Source organism: Cygnus atratus, chromosome Z (genome assembly GCF_013377495.2).
Source record: "Cygnus atratus isolate AKBS03 ecotype Queensland, Australia chromosome Z, CAtr_DNAZoo_HiC_assembly, whole genome shotgun sequence".
Taxonomy (NCBI): Eukaryota; Metazoa; Chordata; class Aves; order Anseriformes; family Anatidae; genus Cygnus; species Cygnus atratus.
In genome coordinates, this window is record NC_066396.1 from 1,249,477 (window position 1) to 1,267,427 (window position 17,951).

Consider the following 17,951-nt stretch of genomic DNA (forward strand, 5'->3'; position numbering starts at 1 on the left):
TCCCTGGTGCAGGCACAAAACGCTTCCTACCTGCAGACACGTAGGCTGCTGAAGCGGTGTTGCTAACAGATATGTAACCCGATGGCCGTGATGTCCTGCAACACACCCTGAAGTTTTGGGGTCATCTCGGTGTGACCTCAGGCCAGCCTCGCTCACGGCTCCCTCCCTGGGGCTCAGCCTGGGTGCTCGATACCTCTGCCAGGACACACGGACAGCATAAAGGGACACACAGACATTGCGCTGGGACACACGGACAGTGTGCCAGGACACACGGGCATGGTGCTGGGACACATATCGTGTTTGACATCTCATCGAGATGGCTCGAACACACCTTGGCTGCCTGCAAGCGCAGGGTGATTCCCGGCAGGCAGCAGACAGATGACTCACGGCTTTTGTTGAGCTGCTGGGCCTGTCAGAGCCAGAACATAATCTGACATTCTTATCTAGAAATCCCAGCATTAAAGCTTTGTTTGAATAACTTCTTACCGTGTTTATCTGTGGAAAGTGGTTCAAAAGCCATCAATAAAAGGCTGTTTTTGTAGGGTGAGCTCAGCTTGAAGGAACTTTGAATCTTTATTAAAATTTCTAAGTCCTCATCTTTAATCTTCCTCAACTTTGGCATGAAGGCTGGCTTCGGATAAGGTATTTGGGGAGCAGGCAGTGCAGGAGCTGCGAGCAGCCAAGGGCAAGGCAAGCTATGGGGCCGAGCATCAGTGGGGGCAGCACGGGGACCGCCGGCCTTGCACTGTGAGTGGAAAAACCTGAGTGGGATCGGATGGGTTTCCAACGAGGAATGCACTTTGCCTCGCTAATCAGCGATCCTCCCACCGAGGAAATTGCTGACTGAGTGCTCACTGTGACTGATGGCAAACCTGCGGTTACACCCACAGGGTACATGGGCAGGAGAGGCCGGAGCTGGGACGAGGAGAGGATGGCATTTCCGCGGGCAGCTCAGGAGCCAGCTCCGCGAAATGGCACTTCTGCAGACCAGCACTGCAGGCACTTGTGCTCGCAGCACTGCCTTTTACTTTTACTTTTTTGGTTGGAAGCGAAAGGAAGCATTCACCTTGCTCTGGACACCTGGCCCTGCATGCGCCCTGCTGCAGCGCAGGCTCCCACATCTCACCGTGACAGCTCTCGCTGTTCACTTGTGTCCTTGCAAGCTGCTAGGACAACTCGTCCCACATTTTCTAAAACATAGTTTTAGATCCGTGCACGTGATTTGTATATTTTCTGCTCCTTTCTGGCTCTCTCCTAGTTGAAAGCACCTGAAAATGCAGAACTGAAGCACAGGAGTGAGCTCAGTATCACACGTTTCGCCCCGTTCTGTACATTTGGTGTTACGCACGCCTTCGTGAAGACAAATCCTCATCACAAAAGTCATCAGCCGTTTCTGTTTCACATCACATGCCTAACAGCCCACTGTTCTGTAAAATGAGATTTTGCTGAATAAAGAGACGCTCTGTTTCCTTTTCCCTGGAGGAACGGAGGTTACCGTGACCGAAGCACCCTTGCATCACACTGCAATTTTCTGGACACGGCTGCAGAGGTACAGCAAAGGCGAGGGCTTTCCCTGTACCCCAGCGCTGGTGTTCTGCTAAATCTGTCCCCCTGTCCAGTGTTGCCACAGCTTAGACATAAAAATGTGACGTTTTTGGTACTCTTTGAATGAAAGAGCCATCATACTTTCAGAGAACGAGTGATGCAGCTGAATTACTGCTTGTGTTTTCAATAGAGAAATAAAAATACGTAATACTCTTTCACAGACATATGAAGTTTCTTTCCATGTTATTCAACAGGCTTTGCTCCAGACCTCAAAATTTGCAAATAAGCTTAATGCTTTACTCATCAAAGCACATAATGGAAGTTTGGTGGGAAAACCCATAGTGACATAATTATTTTTCCATTCTCTTTTTAATAAGTTTGTGGATATAATTGTTTTTATGGAGGTAAAACTCAGATATTTGAATAATGACAGTAAGAAGATGAGTAACTGAACAAGCTCCAGGGGCTGGAAGACCTTCCCTTCATAGGCTCAGCTCCCTGCTCATCCCATACAAACCTGTGTGCGTTGCAATAGCTGGATCAAAACAGGATGCAGCAGGGAGGAATGATGAATCCCAGGGCAAGTCCGAATCGCTAACCTAAATTACCATGGCTCATCAGCCTCCCCTGCCTCGTGGGTGCTACATGTGTTGAGGACTGGTTAATCTCTTAGTCCAAATTGTCTAGCGATCACTGGTTTGAGAGACCCAGCCTACCTCTTGCATTTGGGCAGGAATCCACACTGCCTACCGAAATATTGCTGTGTTGGAGTGAGGGGCTGATGCTGAAGTTTACACAAGATTGCATGGAGCACTGCAGTACGCTGATAGCTGAGGCGTCAGCTCCTGCAGTATCTTGTAAGTCACCTCAAAATGTCTTCCCCATTAAAAGAGGTCTTCAGGCATCACCCGCGTCAATGCTAGCCACTAAATTGCTAAATCTTACACCCTCAGAGATTTCCTGGGGGAAAGCACAGCGGTGTTTGCAAACCATTTTACACACAGCTTCAAAGACACACCAAGCTGCATTTTGCCTCACCTTCCTTAAGCAGTAAATGGAAATGAAATCACCAGCCTGGACTCTGCCTTCCTGGGCTGCTGAGCGCAGCTGGAGCCAGCTGCAAGGCTCACTGGGGACTAAAGATTAACCGCCGGTGGGTGGCTAGCTACTTCGGCGGGTATCACAAGAAGAAAAGACTCCTCTTGTGACCCCATTTTAGAGATTTGAGAGTTTCCAGAGCTAAGGAAGAAGCAGTCCTGGGGGATGTGCTGCGTGGTAACTGGGCTCAGGGTGGTTCTGGGGTGCTCCCAGCCTCTCCCGTCCTTGCTGGTGAGAGCAGACTTTGGAGCTGGGCGCTGCCGTGCCACTGTTTGCTCTCCAAACGGGGCTGGAAACAGCCTGACTTTGCCCCCGCGCCACTCCACGTCCAAGGGCAGGCGAGAAAGGAGCAGCAGAAGAAAAGCGGAGTAATGTTTTATTATTATTGTTATTTCTGATTATAATTAATAAGACAACCCCCTTGCCCGTCCACAGAATAGACAGCTCGCAGGGGCCAGCAGCTCCTGGTCCTCCGCCCAGCACAATGTTGGGGTCCTGCGGCCCCAACGGCGCGGGGGTACAGGGCCAGGCAGGGGGACACCATGGGGGGACAGCACCGTGTGGGGACACGATGGTGGCGGGTGGGTGCCCAGCAGCTGCGCCTGTCCTGGACCCACACAGCCTCAGGTTCAAAATGGTGCTGGAAAAGAGAGAACTGGGTGCAAAGTGATGTATTTTGGAGTTACGGATGTGGAGGGATTGCTGCGGGGCGGACCTGCTGACGGGGCTCTTGTGTTTGCAGCAGCTTATTGCACGTTTTTCTCCCCCCGTTTCCACTTCACCCGCTGTCCCCGCAGCCAAGGGGGGAACTTTACAGGGGGAGGGCTGTGAGGGACGGGGGGCAGGAGGCTCCTACTCACACCGGGCCGGCTGGGCCGGGCCGGGGCGGGGCCGGGCGGGGCCCGGGGCCATGTTCGGGGCTCCCCGGGGCGGAAGCCCCTGGCTGCCGGGGCTGAGCCATGTCCGCAGGTGAGGCTGAGGGGCCGGGGGGGAGAAGGGCTGGGGGGGCAGGTGGCCGAGGAAGAGGAGGAGGAGGAAGAGAGGGGGACCCGGCTGGGTGGGTCCTGGGGGGCACCGCAGCCTGCCCAAGCGGCGGGGGGGCACCTTTGCCTGGGGAGAAAGCATCGTGTTTGTGTGTATTTTCTAACAAGGGTTTGTCAAACAGCTGTGAGAACAGCCTCAGCAAGCAGCTCGGGCAGGCATGGAAAGGGGGAGGAAGGTTGTCCAAGTCCCTGCTCGGCTGTGGGACGAGCGCCGTGGTTGTTTACCTGGCAGCTGGCTCCTGGGGGGTGCATGGGGAGCATGGGCAGGGAGAGACCTGGTGTGGGGGTACAGCGCTCTGCTGGAGGCTGGCCCGGGGTTTCTTATCCGAGTATCCCCAATAGTCGCAATTAAATGCATTAATTCCGATTAGAAGGGCTCCAGCCCTCGCTTCATTCTGTTGCTGGTCCCATTGCCCCACCTGGAAAGACGCTCATGGCAAAGACCCAGGTTTGGGGCTTATGGTAAAAACCTGTCCCGAGTCCCCGACAGACGAGGACTGCCCTGAGCACCTCCCACCCCAGCTGGGGACCTTCAGGTCACCTTGCAGAGCTGTGCCCACTCTTTATTTCTCTTGGCTCTGCTTCTTCAGGGCTAAAAGGCATTTCCATCCCACCCGCCCCCAGGGGACGGGGCCTGGAGGCTTCAGCCTGAATCTCCCCAGGCTGGAGGGAGACTGGTGCGGGGTGCCTCTGTGCTGGGCGAGCTGGCAGCCAGAGGGCAGGCAGGAGGAAAACAGCAGCCCCAGAGCGAGACCCGACTTCGTGTCGGCAGGGAACCGTCCTCTGGAGCTATGGAAACCTGTGTGCTTGCTTGAGGTCAAAGCCCTGAGGGTTGTGTCTGGATCTCCAGCTCCTCCTTGCCAGTCACATGAGAATTATGGGCAGAAAGGGAGCTCTTCGTTTTACAGCCTTCCCGTCATGATTTTCCCTCCCATCTCCCACATCCAAAGTGGAGCAGCTCTGTGCTGGCTGGGGCTGTGACATCTGCTGACGCTCCCGACTTTTAGAAGTGGGTAAGAAGTGTGAAATGGGAAGCAGGGAGGCTATTTCTTTGTTTTATTGCTCTTGAATTTGTAGATCACCTAGGAACTGGAGTTCTGAGTAACAGCCGTGGGGCTCGTGTATTGTTTTTGGTTTTTTTTAATGCTTATTTATGGCTGATTTATGATTTAGTCTTCTGTATTGTCTGCCTGGGACACAGGTTAACAGAACATGGGGAAGGTCTGCGGCGTGGGCCGCTGCTCCAGCGGGGCAGTTATGCAACCAGCTCCACGCAGCTCTTTGTGGGAAGGCGATTCCTCCTCCACCGCAGCAATAAATATTTCGAGTCGCCTAATTATATTTTACTAGAAAACGGGTGAATTAAGAAATGTGCTAGCCTGAGTGATCTTCCTGGTAGTGCTGCAACACTCTGTGCTGGGGTGACTCAATGAACATGAGGGTTTGCCTGCAGCAACCCATGCAGGGATGGCTGTCACCAGCTTAACCCGCAGGAACTAAGACCTTGAACTCCAGTGTTTTTAAATAAATGCATTTTTAAGTGAACTTTTATTGTAAATTATCTGCAAGGTTTGTAAAACTCAACCATTTTTTGTTTTGAGCCTGTCCACCACCATGCTAAGTGGTGTTATTAATCTTCTGTGTTAGCTTTAATTAGTTGCAGATGCTTCAAACGTGCTCGTTAAAAACCAGGTTGCCTGATGGGCACCTGTAAGCTTGCTGACCCCGCCTGGGACAGGCTGGAAACAGGTAGCTGGAGAAATTCAGGCTCATTTCAGAGTAAAGCAGCTGACACTGGATGTCACCATTGTACAAGAGAAATGGAACCGAGGCGGCTGGGACCTTCCTCTCAGTGCGTGACACGGGAAGAACAAGCTTTATCTGCTGTCTCCCATCCGTTCCCCCTAGGTAGTTTTGCTCCAACCCCTCTCCTGAGAGTTGTGCTATGATTCAGGCTTTGTGCTGCTCCTTGCATCTGAGCAGGACAGGTTATCAGTCCTCTGGACTTGCTGTAATTGGCAGTGGGACCGCTCTGCAGGCTCTAATTGGTTTTGGTGGATAAACCTCTCAGACGAGTGGCAAAAGTTTTGTTTTGCCCTTTGTTAAATTGCAGGTTTGTGTGAGGTATTTGCGTGTTTTCTGCCCGGAGTCTCTGGCCAAGTGTTTTCTGAAATGATGTAGGATGGTGGTTTAGGTTGCTAGCGAGAAGTCGGTGAAATCTTCAATGAAAATAACGTGTGAATGCATTTATTTTCCCATCTATAAAAAAAAAAAAAAAAAGAGGGAGTGCCTACACTTATTTTTATGTGGCTCTTACAAGTTTTTATAAGTGGTTCTCAGTCTTTACTTCTTTACGCTTGCAATGCCTGAAGCTGAAACGGAATTAAATGGGGTGGAGAAATGGCCTCGCTGCCCTGGTGTAATGAGACAAGCCCCTCTTCTTGTCCTTGTGCAGAGCAGAGGAACGCGCGCATCGTGACCACCACCCTGCTGCTCACTGAAGAAGTAATGCGGGAAGACCGGGGCTCGGAGGGGAGCTACGTCCTGTACGGGTCCTCCTGTGCCGAGATCACCGAAGAAGCTGAATATGTGAAAAAGGTATTTGTGAAGCTGCTGTTGTTTCGTTCCTTTCTTTGCTTGGTAACACGGTGAGCAATTGTGATAGCTGCTGAAAGAGAAAATCCTGACTGTATGCGGTTGTTTACTAGAAATACTATTTTCTCTGCAGCACTGCTTTAATTATAGCGTGCGCTGTCTTGGTTAAACCACTCTGAAACTCGTGAGGTTTTTCCACCCCTCATTTAGGGTTGTTGCAAGAGACGCTTCTGTGCTGTCCCCACCCAACTCGCAGCTCTTGCGAGGCACAGCTGGGGATGCTTTGCGATAAGAAGGTGTTTAGGATGGGCGCCTTGTGCTTTACAGGTGACAGCAGCAGAGTAAGGTGGGAGCTGATGCATTAGAAAATAAAAGCATAAAAGGATATAAGGATATAGCCTTACTGCAGAAAAGGATATATTCTGTGGTGGTGACATCAACTCACGCAGGGTCTGTGAAGGGGTGCTCTGCTTGCTGCCAACACCACAACAAATAGCTAGAACATGCTTTTTTTTCCTTCTTTTTTTTCCCTAAGAGATCTTGTGAGCAGTGGGACTCAGCCCAGTAGATCTGATGTCTTAGTTCTTTGCTCCAAACAACAGAGCACAGTGGTGATAAAATGTGAAAGCTGTTTTTCTGCATCCTAGCTGAGCCTGAAGGAGCACAGGAATGAGTAAGGGGAAGGATCACTGGGCTGAAACAGTGCTCATTAAGAAATAATTGATCACAACAAGTTCTTTAAAATGCTTATTCCTTTTTCTGCTCAGGTGAGGAAGGAGGTGGAAGAAAAGAAGTGAAAAGAAAGTGATTTATGGTTTGAACTCCTGGAAATGTACAGGCAGCCCTTTGTTTTTAGGGGTTTATTTTTAACAAACGAACTCGGCGGAAAGTAAGAAAGGCCGTGTAAAAATGCCAGCGCGTTCTGGCAGAAATCTGACCGCTTGCGGGTCACGTTTCCTGCACAAACCGGGTCTCAAAGCGGAGAGCTGGAAGCGGTGAGCACGCGTTTGTGAACACCTCGCGGAGGGGAGCAGTTTCAGCAAGTTGAAAGCACTGCAAGCAAGTGGTTCTGAGCGAAGAGGTGGTGGCTCTTAGGAAGCAAACAGGTTTAGAGGTGCTGTGTCTGAACAGCTTAAAGACGGAGTAACAAAGGAGTTCTTTGGATGGGAAGTGCTGGACAGCAGTTGCCAACGTGTGTTTACGCAGCCTCACCTGCCATAGGCGTGCTGCGATCATCTAAAAGCTAATTATTCTTGCGGAGTAACAATGCAGGGAGCAGAAGGCAGCTATTTGTAAGGACTGACGTGCTAAGGCTTTAAAACGTGAAGCCCTGGAGAGCTGCACAGCCGGGAGCTCTGCTGGCCCTCGGGAAGAGCTGGCTGCTCTGCAAAGCTGGCTCCCGGGGAAAGGAAAGGGGTGCTTGCAAGAAACCAGCCTGTTTTAGGGGCTCAGTCATCAGCATCAACTGCTCAAGCTGTTTTTCTGATCCTTTGACCGTGCTTTCCACGTGTGTTTCCTTTAGCAGCACCCTCCGGTGCCGGGCAGTAGCCCAGAGTCCAGGAGCAGCGGCTGGGGCTCGAGCTGCAGCCCCGTGGCGGCGAAGATGAGGGAAACGGAGAGGCAGCTGCTGCTGGTCAGCAGGGAGAACGAGGTGCTACAGATCAAGGTGCGTGCTGGGGCTTCCCGAGGTTTCACCTGTGCCTCGTGGCCCAGAGGACAACTGGTTTTGGGGAAGAGGCAGAGCTGCCTTTGCTTCACCAGCTGGTGCGAGCTGCTCTGTCCTACCAGACAATGAAATTTGTGTTAAAGCTGCTTCACACGTGCAATTTTTGGGCGGTGAGACAATGTAGTGCTGCTGGTAGCTGACAGCAGAGGTGTTTAAGAGCAGTTCGAAGCACCTCGCTCCTCTTAAACCATCGTCCTTTGTCAAGGAGGGGTGCTTCAGTGCTGAATAAATCTGCCTTTGTCTAGAAACTGAACTGCCTGTTGCACGTTACTGGCAGGTGGGTAGGATTGTTATTTTTTGACAAGGGAAAATACTGGAAATTGATCTTATAGAGTGCTTGTGTTTTGACATGTGATTATAACATTGTTTTTAAAGCACCATATATGCTTACCGTGAAATTCCCTTTCTAGCTGGAAGCCACAAGAGAAGCGGGCGTGCAGGCTCTCCGAGCTGCCTCCCAAAAACTCTACGAGAACTACCAGACTCGGTCAGAAGAACTTCGAAAAGCTCACGAGAATGAGAAGAAGCAAATACAGGTACAGATCTCCCTGTGTGGGGGCACGACGGTCCTGCTCAGATACCAAGCTGTTACAGGAAGGTCTTTCTTATGTCCAGTTAACTTGCGGCTGCTCTGAGGTGTGGGGTGGGAAAGCTGGGGCCCAGATACAAATGGATTTTTGGAATGAGTGAATTTAGCAGCTCTTTGCCCACAGAGGGGGATGTTTCCTACTGTGGGTCAAGCCTGCAGGTATTTGGAGCCCCCAAAATCGCAGTGGTGCCCACGCACCTGCACACCCTGAGCTGCCCTCCTCGCTCGCAGGCCCGCAGCCGGGAACAGGAAGAGAAGCTCCAGCAGAAGGAGGAGAACGCCAGGCGGCTCGCCGGCGACGTGGAGGAGAGGTGCGCCCGCATCGCGGGCATGGAGCAGCGCGTGCGGAGGATGGAGGAGGTGGGCGCCGCAAGGTTTGGCAGGCGGTTGGAAAAAGTGTTTCTGAAGGATTTGTGGTCTTCTGGTAACACGGCGTCCTGTACGGAGAGTTGGCTGTAGCGCTTATGTGGTACCCACTGGCGGCTGAGCATGGCCACTCTCAAGATGTGAAATTTTTGCTAATTAAATAATGGCAAAAACTGTTGTGAATTCACTGAGTGAATTTTCTCACAGTAAATCAGTACGCTGCCATCCCTTTCTGGGTTGGTTTAGAGAGCTCAGACTGTTCTGTATCTACAGCTGGAGCTGATGAGGTTGGTGTGGGTAACTTGCTGAATTTTTGGAGACCGGCTAGAGCGGTCGGACCTAAAGCCAAATCTCTCTTCGTAATGAAACGACAGGGCGTGTTAATACCATTCTCATAAAACTCCTTTTCCTTAGGAAAAGAAAACTCTGATAGAAAAGAAAATGTCCTATGAGAAGATGCTTCTGCAGATGATGTCAAGGAATGAAGACAGCAAACGGTGATTAAACGCACATGGTGCAGTGCTCCCCTTGTTTCTGGGGGGTGACTCGGTGTAGGGTATCGCTACCTACCCGCCCCATGGGGCTCCCAGAGCCTCTGCAGCCCCCCCTTACAACTCTTTTTAATACCAGATAATGCTTTATTGCTTACGAACTCGTTGGCGACTTCAGCCCGTGGAGTTACTGATGATTTTAATGATCAACAGGGATTCGGGTTGGTGGGTGGTCCTGCCCCACAGTCTGCTTTATTTTGTGGGGTTTATTTTATGGGTTCATTTGCTCTGCTCAGCAGAGAAGCCTCTATACGCGTATATACTCGCGCTCCCCCCGTGCTCCTGTCCCCAGGTGCCTGGCCGTGCAGCAGGACATCGCCACGCTGCGGGAGCAGATCGGCCACCTGCAGCGCCTGATCGGGGCACAGCACCAGAGCCTGCGCCGCGTCATCCAGGAGGTAAGGCCGTGTGACAGCGGAGCGGAGGCCTGGCCCTGTGATTAATGCAGAGCAGGCATCGCCCCCAAAATTGGGATTATTGGGGTGGATGGGGCAAGCTCGGGCTGTAAACCTGCTGTCATGAACAGCCCTCATCACGAATTTCTTCCCAATGTGTAATCTGTCGGCTCTCTTTTAGTTCAAAGCCATTACCCCTTGCCATGTCGCTCCCTGGTAAAGTCCGTCTCCCCAAAACAGGCCTAGATCCTAGAAAGCCTCCAGCAAAATTAAAAGCAGTCAGCCCCCTTCCCCAAGTAACTATACAACGCGAACTGCTTTTACTTGCTGACTTTTAAAATATATTTGTTCCCGCTGCACGCTCCTCACAGAGTGCTGGCCTGTCTTTTCCCAGCCAGTTAAGGCAAGTCCCCACACCAGTTAGCTGTCACAAGCACCTTTCTGCACATACACCAACGCGAGGCAGCCTAAGGAAAATGCGACACCGTGTGTTGGGAAATTCTTATACATTGGGCAATCACTTAGCTCCAGTTTTTCCTCTGGTGAAAGAAGTGGCTGCAATTCCCCTGGCGTGGCAGGCCGTTTAACGCTGTGGTTTTGCTTGTTTTTCGTGTTTCGGATCTCTTACAAACTTCCTAACTCCTAGGTGGAGGAATTGAACGAAGAACTCAAAATCCAGGACAAAAAAATAGAAGACCTGACAGAAAAGGTGACGGCGCTTGAGACTCAGGTAAGGTCAGGAAGGAGGAAGAGGCATTAAGGGGAGAGATCAGAAGTGGTCCCGTGAAATCCTCTTGTTTCTCAGGTAGGGAAACGTCAGGAGAGAGGGGAGCAAAAAGCAGGGATGGCCCTGCAGGCTGCTGAGCTGGGGGCAGCGCCTGGCTGTTATTTATTTGCATTACATCCTTTTTTTTTTTGTTCCCCCTGCAGAATAAAGAACTAAAAGACAGACTGGCGTTATGGTCCGGCCAGCCCAAGACGAAAGTTTCAAAAGCCGTCCTGGCAGAGTGAGTGCCTCTGCCCGCGGAGGTTTGGGCAAACTGATCCAGGCCTCGGTGGAAGGAATCAGATCCACAGCCTGCAGAGGATCCTTCCCTTTTGCAGGAAAGGGGACGCACGAGCCTGAGGGACGGAGGCAGGTCGCTGTGTCCTGGGCAGGGGTCAGGCTCAGCACGGGGCTCTGCTGGGGCTCACGGGAGTCCTGGCTGCCTGGGGGCAGAGCCGCCCGCGGGAAACCAAGGTTTGGGGTCAGCTGCCCCACGCGCAGGGCAGCAGTTCTACGTCGCTGGTGGTGTGAGCGTGGGTGTGTAGAGAGGGGTGGGTTTGCGATGGGTTCTCAAGAAAAACAAGAGGTGTGGGAAGGTTTCTGAGCGATCCCTGCTTCTCTCTGCCTCACTCCGCAGCCCCCTGCGGGACTACAGAGCATCCCCTTACCTGCTGCTGACCAGGATGAAGAAGCAGGACAGCTAAACGAACTACCGGGCGCGCATCTCCTGCCTTTGGCAGAAGGACTTCTTGTGTTGCACCGCACCTTGGACACGTGCTGCTTTTTCTCCGAGACGTGGTGCAGAAGGGGTGCCGCGGAGCTGCTCTTGGAAGGATAAACCTGGAAACAAGGCATGAGGTGACGAGACAGCCCGGGGGCTGCTGCACACGGGGGCTCCCCCACCTCCACGGGCTGCAGCGGAGCATCAATCCTGTACCCAGCGGGAGCAGCGGCTGTTCACAGTAAGCGTGTCGCTGCCCGGTGCCGTGCTGCAGCTGCCGAGCCCAGCAGCGGTGCCCAAGGCTGCCCCCGTGGCGTTCAGCACCCTGGGCACGGTGCTGTGCTGTCCTCAGGCGAGGACGGAGCCGATCCCTCGGTGTTAAACCAGCTGCTGTTTTCCTGAACACTTTCCACGGTGAGTGGTGGCTTTTGCGCCCCAGTCGGTGCGAGGATGAAGCTCCGCGTTTAGCCTCTCCTTCCCTTCACCCGAAATCCCGTTTGCGTGGGATTGGCCTCGTTTCCTGGATGGGTTCTGGCATTTATGACCTCGTTTCAATCCAACATCATCAACGGGTGACGAGCAGCCCCTGCTCTCTGCACTGGTGCCCAGGTGCAGGTAACACCTCGTCCATCCTACCCTGTGCCAAGGACAGGCTGGTCCCTCTGCTCTCACACCAAAGCGTGCTGGGGACCAGCTGTCCCTTGTTTGAGATGTCACCTCGTGGTGTGACTCGTGTCCCCCAGGTGAGTGACACTATGTGCACGTGCACCTTTACCTCTGCACCGGGCTCCTGCGCGCGTTAGGGGAAGGAAAGCCGAAGCGTTGCGTAGTCTGGAGTTTTTCTCACCTGTGTCACAAATAGCAGTATTTTGGAGAAAAAAAAAAGTGTTGATCCTTAAATAAGACTTGAATATACCCAGTTTGTCTGTTTCTTTTCTTGTCTCCCTTCAGAAGCGCTGTTCAAAGGTAGCGTCGCTTGGGGATTACCTCTGCTAAGGTGCAGATAAAGGCCTGGTGCTGCAGGGCCTCCAGGCGCAGGTGAGCAGCAGTGCCCGCTGGGGTTATCCTGACACCAGTGCTGGCTTTGCAGAGCTTCGCGCAGTGCCCGTGGTACGGGGGAAGGTGGTGAGCTGGTGTTCAGGTCCTTCAGGAGAAACTCAGCTCAACTGCAGGTCAGGAAGAAAAAAAAAAACCGCTTTCCCCCCAGACAACTGAGCCAGCCGCTTAAAAATGTACTTTTATTCTGAAAATAACAGTGCAGAAACTGGATCACAGGAATACATTCCTCAGCTGTGTTACACAGACCCACACACCGGGGGATCAGCTGCCAGCATGGTTTGAAGCCACAGGTGCTTTGGCACAAAAAAGTGACAGTAACATTGTTAAAAGCAAGCGCCACGGTCCCACCGAGGGGGCAGCTATAATAAAAATACTACTTGTGTTCGAGATCCAGTGTCAACCACGCTCACGGCACTAGGCGTCGCACAGATCTGCCGCAGCCGGCCGTAAAACATGCTTGCCCCCTAGCACAACAGAAGAAACCACTTGGAAAGGAACTGACAGAGGCTCCTTAGTGTTTTTGTCTGGAAGATGAAAGATACCTCAACGAAACCGAAGAGCAATTCGACGTCCATGAGGAAGCTGGTAAGGTAACACCAGGCTTTTTTTGTGATACACAGTTTGTCCATCAAAGCCCTATCGCACAATGAGGAGCGACGACTTTAGGGTTTATTTTCTAAGGCTATGTTTTCACTAGGTAACTGTAAAAGCACAAAGCAAAGAATCACTTCCTCTGTTGCCTTTAACGAGGTTAGATAGAAATAATAATAAGTTAGAAACAGATCTGCCCAGCATCTAAGAGCATAATTCTAAGCCAGATAGCATCCTCTTGGGGAAAAAAGAACAAAACCAAAACTCATCCTGTATGGGGGGTGCGCTTCTGGTTTTCTTTCGGGGGAAGAGGGGCAGGGATTGATTTCTTTAATGTAAAAGAATTATAAAAGACAGAAAAGAAGCTGTGAAAATTTGGCTCTCTCTTTAAAGATGTCTCAAGCCAGGTCTCACAGCAGTCAGGTAAAAAAAAAAAATACTCATTTCAACATTTTCATGTCAGTTACAAGACATTGCTTTTTTTTTTTTCCCCCTTTCCTCCTCTTTGCGCAATATCAGAGCATGGTCTGAAACGCCTACAGCATTTGCACATGTAAAAATAGCAGTCACTGGAGGTTATTTTTTTACACCTCCTACGTTTCTAGGGTTATAGTGACGGGAATACAAATTTTAAAGTAACAGCTCAATTTTTTTTTCATCTTGTTTTACGTTTAGGCTGAAAAAAACTAGTTACATCCAGGAGCTGAAATAGATCTAGGAGATAAAAACCTCTTACCTTGAAATAGTCCCAAGGAGTTGCTATGGAGCAGGTATCAAAATCACATCTTGTACAACTTTTAATAAAGTTTCTTACAGGCTCCCAGCCTCTAAAATGTAAATGGAGGTGTGACAACCCTTTACACAGAAAAAGGAATGCTTAGCCTTCAGAAACCAGTTTAAGGCAATGGGTTTTTATAAAGTTACCAAGCCAGCAAACGCAGCCACTGCTCTCAGCTCCTGCTCTCAGCTCCATCCTTTGCCACATCACACCCTCCTGAGGCCACAAGCAGCTGCAGGAGCAGCCAGCAACTTCCCCGTCCCTCCCTTCCGCTTTTAAAAAAAAAGCGTCTTTCAAGCACCCACCATTTTTTATTTTAACTGCTTTTCCCTCTTGCAAACGTCCCAAGAAAGCCCCTGAAAGCGAAGGCAATAGAGAAGATGAGTTACTTAAGCCCCTGTTGCTGGTTTCCCACCACCTTTAGCAGGCACAGAGCCTGCTGGGGGTGAGAAGGGGCAGTGGCCCCAGCTGGACAGGGAAATGTGGAGTGGGGAAACCGCATCAGCTGGGGGCACTGGTACCCGCAGGGAATCCTGCTGACCGTGCCAGCCTGCTTCATGGGGACGTGGCACATCAGAACGAGAAAAACATGCTAAAAGCTAATCCCAGATAAAAATATTCCGTAAAATGGATACGGAAGCTTAAATGACTGCAAAGCCTAAGCCCTATGATTTGCCATACCCTGTAGCCTGCCTTTAAGCAGTGCCTGGACCCCCCGCAGCAGCTAACCCTACCACGAGCAACAGATCCAACTTGTAAGGACTTCTGGAGAGCGTATGCTCAAGTGTCTTAAAAACTGCGCTGAAGCACAGTCAGTAGTACCCTCCTAGCATTCTTCAGCTGATTAATTTTCTTTTTTTAAATCGCTAGACACTATTAAACAACAACAATACAAAAAAAAAACAACCCACAACATTCATACCTGTGCTGCCCCAGCTACCCGACCCCTTCCAACAGAACAGATTCAATAAAGTCTGCTAACTTGAGCCGTCCTGTGAACACCAGAGCCTGGACAGCTGCCAGCGACACGGAAAACAACTATACAGAGAGACAAGGAAACAAAATTCTATTTTCTGTGAGATCCTGCAGGTTGGACCGCTAAAGGACTGGCCTTGCCGTCACCTCTGTCGACGCACAGCGCTACTGAGTCAGGAAATTACTACACAGAGCACAATAAAGCCTGCAGCAAGAGCACTTACTGGATGGCTGCTGAAAAGCTGCGAGAAGATGCTTCTAAAGGGACACAAAAAGACGCTTTGAAAAAGCACTATGTCTAGACTGAAATCCAGACACAGGCCAACAGGGTCGGAATACGTGCACTTAATTCCTAGCATCGAACCGGACAAAGCATCGCTGGACCTCCTCTCTCCCTCTCCAACCCTCGCGTGGGATGCCTAGCAGGCTTGCAAACAAGCTGTACTTGTCCTCAGAAGCAAATACTTCCAATTCAAATACCTATAAGGAGGTTCTGCAACAGCAGGATTCAAATCCAAGATCTGCTGGGGTGGGGTAAGGCCATATCCAACCAGCGAGATTAAATGAAAGCAACTTCATTTCCAAGGCCACTGTCCCAGAGCCACTTCTAGGGCAGAACATGGTAGAGTGAAACACTTCACCCAACGGGAGCGCAAAAAGGGGGAAAACGGCAGGGTTTGGCACCCGGGAGGGATACATTCAGGAGTTCAGAGTGCAATCAGAAGGGTCAGAACCAGCAAATAAAGTGCTGTGCCAACGTGCTGGGCTTTCAGCCCTCCACAATAGGCTTCCTGCGGGACAGCACCATCCATCACACGGATGACTCAGGTGTGGCCTTTCTTCCCTGCGGTTGCCATTGTTTCCAGGACATTACATACATACAACCTGGGAACTTTTAACGCTGCTCTCGCTTTCAGTCTGAGCTGCTCCCGAGCCAAGGAGTGGCTCTGAGGCGTCCGTGCAGGGCTGCAGCTGCTTAGCAGGGGAAAAAAAAAGGGAGCAAGAGCCAAATGTAGATGGAGAGGGGACAGGACAGGGTTTTTAATAAGTCTGTTACCTGTTTTTTTGCAAGGAGGGTTAACCTAATAAACAACAAAGCTGTTGGCAGGCATTTAGAATCACTTATTATGCTCCTCTTTCCTCACTTTAATACCTGAGAGCTACCACACAAAACCTACCTGCAGCAGATAAGAAACTTCCATTTCTCTCCCTTTTCCTGCAAACAAAGTTTGGATGGCAAAATCCTTTTGGAATAATAGTTTCATTTGCTTCGTCTTTTTAAAAAACACATAATAATAATAATTAGCTTCCTGTATTAGCAAGGAACAAAACTTTTGCTAGAGTCATTTCCCTTTCATTCCTATATGGATCCCTTGAGTAATAAACAGTGCAACAGCTGGCCGTAAGTTAACTCAGTCGAGCACAGGAGTGCTTCATACACCTGGCTGTATATTATTCACCATATATGCACATATATATTCACCGTACTTTAGGCACAGCCTGTCACTTAAATAATCTTTACAGTCTCCAAGTGGGATTCGTGGTCTGGTAATTGCAGCGATTTGGTTACTCACCCAAAGGATCTGCTCCTGTGGACGTACCATCTGCCCCCGCTGACACGCCAAATCATCCACTAAACATCATTTGATGAGCTGGGTGGAAGAACCTGTCATTTTTTCAGCAGTGAATCTGGTAAATCCTCCGTTTCTGGGAAGCGCTGAAACACTTTATGAGCTTGCTATTCACAAAGTTTGCAATTGTGACTCGATCAAAGCTGAAAACATTTACATAAATGAGAGGCTGCGGTTCTGCCAACCCAACCAACCAAGCCTGACTTGTAAAGAGATCTGCCCCTTCCTCCCCTGAATGATTTTTAAGTAGCTTAAAGCGCAATAACCACAAATAGACCTTTAACTACCAGCTGTATAAAACCCAAACTGTTATTCTATAAAAAAGGACAGGATAAACTCTATGCTGTAACCTGGTTTAGAAAATGATCTCTTCGCTTATAAATATAGGTTTTTTTCTTTACTTTTTCCTGTATTTATCTTTGCTCGTGACAAGCAGCTTGCTGTTTCACTAGAAGTGGTTTTCACCCCTAGAAGAAATCCTTCGCAATCCACCCCGCTGCTGCAGCACACCAGCAGAACAACTTCTGTCCCAAAATATCTGGCAAGCTATGCAACACATCTTTACCCGGAGCCAGTCACATATTCTGTACAGAATTTAAGAGTATGAGACAATTGTCCTGTCGTCCCCTGCTGAAAACCTACGTGTACAGAGGACCTGACCAAACCTGAGCGATAACCTCGAGGATCTCTCAGCGTGGCACGATTTGCAGTTCCCTTTTAGGCAGTGCAACACATTCACAAGTTCCCATATCCTACCTGGGATATGTAGTTAATACACCCCCCCCCCGCCCCCCCCCAAAAAAAGGAAGAAACGGGACAGTTTCCTCAAATGGGGGAGACAATTATTTTTTGCTAATGGCAAGATTCAAAAGATGCTTCATAAAATATAGTTGATATCTGTTCCCATGCATTACATTCCCATCTGTATAAACTGTCCCTGCAGTGCCAGAATCCCTCTCAATACAACATTTTTTTCCTGTAACGCTCCAATCCCTGCTTGGATTATTGGCAACATCAGCAATGCTGCACAATTCCCTGATAATTTTTTTTTATTTTTTATTTTAATTAAATGCCCTTCTTCCTGCCCCCAAGCCCAAAACACACGCACACAGACACACACCCCACCCCCAAGCAGCTTCTCAGTGATTCGGTTGGGACAGCTTCACAGCACTGCACTCCGTGCAAGCGAGAAAGTTTTTCTGAAGAGGCCACACACAATCTTTCGTATCTCTGCCTTCGAAAACACGCGGGCCCTGATGCAGGTTAAGAACCGTAAAGAAAAAAGATTCCGTGGAAAAATGGCACAGACCTAGAAAACCACCCACCTCCATTTAAATTTCAATATCCAGCTGATGTAGACAATATATTCTCCCCCCCACCCCCTTTTTTTTTTTAAATATATATTTTGAATAGAGCTACTTTCCTCTGTTCAGTATCCCGATCACAAAACAAATAAAGATGAGGGCTGAGGGAATGGGAGAGCGGGGAAGAGCAGGTGGGAGAATTATTCAGGACGATGACA

General features: G+C 50.1%; 1 protein-coding gene across 2 annotated transcripts; it reads left to right on the forward strand.

The window, feature by feature from the left end:
- Positions 1-3,540: 3,540 nt before the first annotated feature.
- Positions 3,541-12,292, forward strand: CCDC68 (coiled-coil domain containing 68). Of its 2 annotated transcripts, none has more exons than XM_035560020.2 (10): positions 3,541-3,612; positions 6,142-6,284; positions 7,804-7,947; positions 8,418-8,543; positions 8,828-8,956; positions 9,377-9,459; positions 9,806-9,911; positions 10,555-10,638; positions 10,839-10,915; positions 11,312-12,292. In XM_035560020.2, the coding sequence occupies exons 1-10, from the start codon at positions 3,603-3,605 to the stop codon at positions 11,376-11,378; spliced, it is 969 nt and encodes a 322-aa protein (XP_035415913.1). In that variant the 5' UTR covers positions 3,541-3,602; the 3' UTR covers positions 11,379-12,292. The 2 variants fall into 2 exon arrangements, with proteins under 2 accessions (XP_035415913.1, XP_050572414.1); XM_050716457.1 differs by lacking the exon at positions 3,541-3,612 and adding an exon at positions 4,612-4,699.
- Positions 12,293-17,951: the final 5,659 nt, after the last annotated feature.